Genomic DNA, 7144 nt, shown 5'->3' with positions numbered 1-7144 from the left:
ATCAGCCGCCATGCCTCCCATGGGCAGACGCCCATGTCGTGATTGGCTTCGGCTAGCCAAGGGGCGGCCGGAGCAGAGGACGACGGAAAGGCAACAAGGAAGCACCGACGTCGGCTAGCCAGGGGGTTGTCGAAGCAGAGGACGACGGGAGGCGGTCGACCATGGTTGCAGAGGTGCTCGCAAGCAGGGAGGAGCAGAGGCGAGGACGGAGCGGCTCGGGCGCGAGCGCTCGCGCTGTTGGTGGAGGGAGACCATGCGTGGAGGAGGCAGGGTGATTGCGCCGTCCGCCAGCGCCAGCCGCGAACACGCACTGTTGTGACTGCGCCGCCGGCAACCCTCTCCGGCCTCAACCGGTCCTAGCCCCGTCATCTATCCGGCACGGCGGAGCCCTTGTCGGCGGCGGAGGATGGGAAGGCGGCCCCATTCGTCGTCCTCGACCTGGAGAAGGAGAGAGTTGTCAGGGAGAGAGAGAGAGAGAGAGAGAGAGAGAGAGAGAGAGAGATTGTGTGTGTTGTCCGTGTTTGTCGGTCAAGTCCTTCTGCTTGGGCCAAGCCCAAAATCAGTGCAAAAAAACAAAAACAAATGAAATAAAAAAATGAAATATAATTTTCCAAAAAAAGTTCTTCGCCAAAAAATCAAATCACTTTTTAAAATGTTCTATTTTTTAAAAAAAACACCCTTTCAAGAAAAATGTGTTTTATGAACAAGAACAAACAAAGTACTTTGAAAGACAATTCCATGAACAACTACTCTTTCATCGGAGCTGAATTAGATTATGGAAATGTCATTAGGATATAAAAAATGTTGTATAATGCAACATGGAGCATGTTCAAATTTGTTCATCCGTTGCAACGGACGAGCATTGATACTAGTTTAGAACAAACATTGCGTTTGATAAAAGTATATGAGAAATAGAAAATGATGAACCAGCAAACCAGTGGACAAGCCTTTTATGATATGTAGTTTCACATTTCAAAACAATGTACTATGTGTATCGATAGTCTTCGCCCAATAGATTCAAAACAGCGTGAATCGACTGAGTTTTCTCCAACAGACAAAAAATTTATTTTCTCACCTAAAACAAAAGAAGAACTGCGACAGACCATACAAAGAGATTGCACGATTAATACTGAAACTAATCTTCAGAGATACCATATGAAACTGAAAGGCATCCCAAGCTTCTGCCATCAGGCTAGCCGTGCCAAAAAAACAAGACGCTGCACCCCGAACCGAATTGCAACTCGTATTGCAACAGTAGCTGCTTTTATAGGGATCCGAGCGACCCGCTCTGATCACAACCGTACAACCATCAAAATTGTCCCCAAAACTGACAGCAACACACCAAGTCTCGGCCCGCAAAGCCGCCGCCAACAGAAAAGATACTCGATGCAGACTGATGTGGACAGATCACTACGGCGGCGGCTGGATTCTCCGCATCGGCAGATCACATCGGCGCCGCCGGCGCAGCTGCCGGACGACCTGATCCACTACAGCATCCTCGCCCGCCTCCCCTTCCGGCTGCTCCTCCGCCTCGCCCCCGTCTGCAAGGCGTGGCGCCACCTCATCCTCCACGACCCCGTCTTCGCCCGCGTGCAGGCGCAGTGCCCCTCGCCGGCCTCCGGCGTCCTCGCCCGCTTCCACCAGGGCCGGCTCGAGGTTCTCGCTCCCGGAGCCGCAGCCGCCGCCGTCGCCCCGCCGGACGCCGGCCTCTCCTTCTTGCCCGTCGCCGACGCGAACCGGCAGCACCTCCGGCTCTGCTCCACCACGAGCGGCCTTCTTCTGGTCACGACCGGCAGCACCTTCTGGGTCGTCAACCCAGCGACCCGCGCGTTCCGTGAGATCCCATACGCCGGCGAGGGCGCTTTCAGGGCGTGCCTCGCGTACGACCTGGCGACGGCGCACCAGGAAAGCTACCACCTCGTCGTCCCTGCCCGGGCAAACATGGAGCTGTGGAGGTTCTGGATCTTCTCCTTCTCGTCGCTCTCGCGCGGATGGCGCGCGTCGTGGGCGACCGTGCGGATGCCGCCGTACGGCGGTGTGCAGCCCAAGGCTTTACACCTGGGCGGGCTCTCGTACTGGCTTTGTAACCGCGGCGACGTGCTCTGGTACAACTACGGCGCCGACGCGGCGGGCAAGCTGCCGCCGCCGCCGCACGGGAAGAAGAGGCCGTCCTCCCTCGTCGACGGAGGAGGGTACATGGAGGGCAGCAGGGAGCTGGTGGCGTGGCGCGGGCGGATCGCGATGGTGTCAGCGAGCCCCGCCCTGCTGGCCGTGTGGGCGCTGTCGTCGTCGCCCTCCTCGGGCAATGCCTCGCCGGCGCGGTGGGAGATGGTGCACCGGAGGAGTGTTGAGTCAAACATGTCTTCGATGCATGCATGGCTATGCATGCTTGGTTACAGCGGCAGCAGTAGCAGTTACTTAGCCAGGAGGTGGAAATGACATGCAGCTGCATGTCGGCAAGAAAAGCAATAGCGGCTGCATGCCTTGGTAGTTAAGGAAACTACTAGTAGTAGTAATTTACTATGGTAAAAGCTGAGCAAGCTAATCGTCAGCAGTGATGTAATCTAGGAGCTTGACGTAAGCTTATATGTATAGTTAGTCGGTTCAGCTACCTATAAAAAGAGCTGCATCCCGGTTGTAAAACTCAGGCCATTCCAATTTCATTACAAGGCATTTCCTCCTTCTAGTACCACCGTGTGTGCTCCAAGCCTCAAGTGTTGTGTACTAGTACTACTACTACTACGTGTGTGTGTGATACACTAGTGAGTGTGTGAGTAGTACGTGTGTGTGCTCATCCACCGGTCATCTATCAGTGTACTCGAGTGCTAGCGAGTAGTTCTGGGCTGACAATTGGCATCAGAGCCTCTGGTTATGGTAGCCATGGCCGGTGGTAAAGGAGTTCAGCAGCGCACCACCTCGGGTGGTTCCCAGGCGCGGCCATCACAGGACGGCTCCCAGTCGCCGGCTCCGGAGGAGCGGCGAGGGCGCAACCGCTCCAGGCGCGGCCATCGCGGTGAGGTCGTGGTTAGGGAGATCGTGCGCGAGACCGCGGTCAGTGGTAGCGTACCCATCACCTTCCCGATGCTCACGCACTCGAACTACAGCGAGTGGGCGTTGATCATGGAGTGCAACCTCCATGCGGCGAGCCTCTGGGCTCCCATGGAGGACGACTTGGTCGAGAGAAAGGAAGACAGGAAAGCCGTGGCGGCACTCATGCGCGCCACGCCGCGGGAGATGCATGGCATGCTCGCGGCGAAGGCAAGCGCCAAGGAGGCGTGGGAAGCCATCCGTACCCAGCGCCTCGGCAGCAACCGTGTGCGCGAAGCGAACGCGCAAAAGCTGCGAGCGGACTTCGAGAACATCGCCTTCAACGAGGGCGAGCTCGTCGACGACTTTGCCATGCGGATCTCCAGCGTTGCGTCACAACTCCGCGCGCTCGGCGACACCATGGACGACGCGAGAGTCGTGCGGAAATTTCTCCGCGTCGTACCATCTCGCTTCGCTCAGGTAGCGGTCTCCATCGAGACCTTGCTTGACCTGAGTGAGCTCTCCATCGAGGAGCTCACGGGCCGGTTGCGGGTGGTCGAGGACCGCCTTGATGGCGGCCGCGAGAGCTTCGGCGGCGGACAACTCCTATTCTTGAAGACGTGGGAGGCGAAGAAGTGTCAAGGACGTGGTGGAGGTGCCCCGAGCAGTGGAGGCGGCACCGGCAGAGGCGGCGGTCGCACCCAGGGCGGAGACGGACGAGGTGTCGGCAACGACGACCGGGACAAGTGCCGATATTGTAGCATCAAGGGCCACTGGGCCCGTGAGTGCCGCAAGAGGATGGCTGATGAGGATGCCGCGGCCGCGGCGTACCTCGTCGAGGCTGAAGAGGACGGTGGGCCAGCAATGATGATGGCTTGCGTCGAGACCATGCAGGAGGGCACAGCGCCTCCGGCAACCATGGTCCCGACAAGCATCGAAGCCGTGCAGGAGGGCGCAGCACCTCCGGCGACCACGGTGCCGGCAACCGTCAAGTCTGTGCGGGAGGCACGGAGCTCTTCAAATAATCCCCTCCCCACATCGGTAGCGCTCTCCCCGACAACAACGTTCTCGGGAGATTTCGATTGGGAGGAGATGAAGACCCGGGTGTGGGGGAGCCACACCCCGGCAACCACGTCCCTTGTGACGCTGGTCAAGCCCGTGCAAGTTGGCACGGCAATCGCGGCCCCGACATCCTTGGGACCCGACAAGCCCGTGCAAGTTGGCACGGCAAAGGCGTACCCGACATCCTCGGGACCCAATAAGCCCGTGTCAGGAGGCACGGCAACGACGCATATGGTGGGCCATGTCCCAACCATGATGCTGGTGACCAGTGAGACCATGCAAGAGGCACGACACTCTCAGGTCGGCCATACCCCGACAACCAGGTTCTCGGGGTTCTGCAAGCCCGTGTGGGCAACACGGCACTCTTTGACGGGCCTCAACAGCTGGGAGGCCATGAAGAGACGGTCATGGGGCGGCAAGGCCTCGACCGTGACTCTGGCGACCATCGAGGCTGTGCAGGAGGCGCGGTGCTCTATGGTCAGCCACGCAGCAACCCTGACGCGCTCGGGGTCCATCGAGTCCGTGCGGGAGGCACGACTTACGTTTGTCGGGGGAGACCCGACAAGCAAGTCTGATGGGAAGAGCAGCAAGGACTCCGCTACCCTGAGAGGAACCACTCCGGTCAGTGTGGCGTCCGGCACAACGACCCTGGGAAGGGAGTTCCCGGGCAGTGCTGCGTCCGGCACGACGACCCCAGGAAGGGAATTCCTGGGTAGTCCGATGTCCCACAAGTCATCCCCGGGAAGGGAGTTCCCGGGTAGCGTGACGTCCGACACGACGACCCCGGGAAGGGAGTTCCCGGGCAGTGTGACATCAGGAACTACGACCCCAGAAACACTGACGCCCACGAGCGAGGTGGTTCCCGGGCAGTTCATGTCCCCATCAACAGCGCGGTCGGACTTGTTCGATGCCAACAAAAATGGTGGCGATCCACACAGGTTCCGAAGCCTAGAGGGACCTTCTCGAGCCCGCGAGACGATCGCAGCACCCGAGATCAAGAAGCACGAACAGGGCATACGGGCCGCCGAGAAGACGGACATCCCAACGAAGGCACTTGGTTGCGTCGAGTTCCAAGAGCCGCACGACAGGACCGGGATCATCAAGACCCTCCTACAGGTTGAGGGGGAGATTGTTGAGTCAAACCTGTCTTCGATGCATGTATGGCTATGCATGCTTGGTTACAGCGGCAGCAGTAGCAGTTACTTAGCCAGGAGGTGGAAATGACATGCAGCTGCATGTCGGCAAGAAAAGCAGTAGCGGCTGCATGCCTTGGTAGTTAAGGAAACTACTAGTAGTAGTAATTTACTATGGTAAAAGCTGAGCAAGCTAGTCGTCAGCAGTGATGTAATCTAGGAGCTTGACGTAAGCTCATACGTATAGTTAGTCGGTTCAGCTACCTATAAAAGGAGCTGCATCCCGGTTGTAAAACTCAGGCCATTCCAATTTCATTACAAGGCATTTCCTTCTTCTAGTACCACCGTGTGTGCTCCAAGCCTCAAGTGCTGTGTACTAGTACTACTACTACTACGTGTGTGTGTGTGATACACTAGTGAGTGTGTGAGTAGTACGTGTGTGTGCTCATCCACCGGTCATCTATCAGTGTACTCGAGTGCTAGCGAGTAGTTCTGGGCTGACAAGGAGCTGGGATGAAATCCCTGGCATGGCGCCCCCCGCGTCGCGCTTCCTGTGGTCGGTGGTGCCGGCGGGAGTGGACGTCGGCGCGGACGAGGTCTTGGGCCTGGCGATGCGGATCGGGTACAGGCAGCGCCGCGGCCACGGCGTGGGTGGTGGTGTTGACAACGAGAATGTGTGGCGTCGCGAGGTGTTGCGGTACGACATGCGTACCGACGCCACGGCCACGGTGGCGGAACTGGTCGGCAGGGAGAAGCACGACGACTTCGTCGTCTTCGGCTACCACTCCAGCATGGCGCCATTGTACTAGCAGCTAATTAAAACCTCTCCATCTCAAGGTTTTTTCTGACAGTAATTTGATGGAACTCGATCATCGCAGGTACTGATAGTATTCTGGATACTTCACTTTTCAGCTATCTATCTATGTCTCCGTTTCTAAATATAAGCCTTTTTAGCAATTTCAATACGGACTACAAACCAATGTATACAGACATATTTTAGAGTGTATATTCACTTATTTTGCTCTCCATGTAGTCCATCTTAAAATATCTAAAAAGACTTATATTTAGAAACGGAAGAAGTATTATATTATCAAAACATAATGGTCTATTTGAATCTCTCAAAATCCTAGCTATTCTCAGCATGATTTTGCGGAATCTCAAAGAGGAAGAGGTTATTTGAGGGGAGAGGCAGATGTTTATTTTCACTACCTATTTTTACAAGAATCTTTTTGGTCCTGCAGAATCTAATGTACATGTTTACTTAGGACCCGAGAGTTATTAGATAAGATGTTCATAGTGCAATTAAGAAGTAATGCTGCCATTTTTCAATTAAAGCATAACAAGGCTGCTGGCCTGATGGTTTAGCTAGTGGATTTTATCTGCGTTTTTGGCCATTCGTTTATGGGGATTTGTTTTTTTTTTAGTTCTATATATCATGGTAGGCTTGATCTTGCTAGGTTGAACTATGGTGTGTTAACTTTGTTGCTAATTAAGGGTACATGAGGTGATAAAATTCAGATGTTTAGGTTGCATTGATTTCTTAATACCTTTTTGAAAATCTTTACAAAAGTTATTAATAATAGATCTATTAGTCTAGCTGATAAGATTATTTCTTCTCTGCAAACATATTCCACAAAAGGGTAGGTTTATTTAAGATGGGTAAATCGTACTCCATTAAAAATTTAATGAGCTGGTTAGAAAGAAAAGAGACGATTCAAGCCATTGAGATTGTACTTCAATGAGGGGGGGGGGGGGGGGCGCTTCTCCCCTGTCGCTCTCGCAAGCGACGTCGGGGTGAACCCTAGCCCCAACCCCCGCATCCTCCACAAACCGCTCTACACTCACCGCCGTTGAAAGGCGGCGTCGGGCGAAGCTCGGTCGACGGCGGGGCTCGTCCTACCCCCCTGGCGAGCGGCGGAACG

At 55.3% G+C, this 7144-nt stretch overlaps 1 protein-coding gene across 1 annotated transcript; it reads left to right on the top strand.

Annotated features, from left to right (window-relative positions):
- The first annotated feature begins 1386 nt into the window (after positions 1-1386).
- Positions 1387-6031, top strand: LOC119325934. Its single transcript, XM_037599656.1, has 2 exons — positions 1387-2351; positions 5731-6031. Exons 1-2 carry the CDS (start codon positions 1387-1389, stop codon positions 6029-6031), a joined length of 1266 nt encoding a protein of 421 aa, XP_037455553.1.
- Positions 6032-7144: the final 1113 nt, after the last annotated feature.

This window comes from Triticum dicoccoides, chromosome 6B, assembly GCF_002162155.2.
Source record: "Triticum dicoccoides isolate Atlit2015 ecotype Zavitan chromosome 6B, WEW_v2.0, whole genome shotgun sequence".
Taxonomy (NCBI): Eukaryota; Viridiplantae; Streptophyta; class Magnoliopsida; order Poales; family Poaceae; genus Triticum; species Triticum dicoccoides.
This window is presented reverse-complemented; position numbering and strand designations above follow the sequence as displayed.

What these genes read in the sequence shown, in the direction of transcription:
- LOC119325934 (XM_037599656.1), top strand. Translation starts at nt 1,387, where the DNA reads ATGCAGACTGATGTGGACAGATCACTACGGCGGCGGCTGGATTCTCCG. An exon ending in GTGCACCGGAGGAGTGTTGA is followed by an intron (nt 2,352 to 5,730) that starts GTCAAACATGTC and finishes GCTGACAAGGAG; the next exon opens with CTGGGATGAAATCCCTGGCA.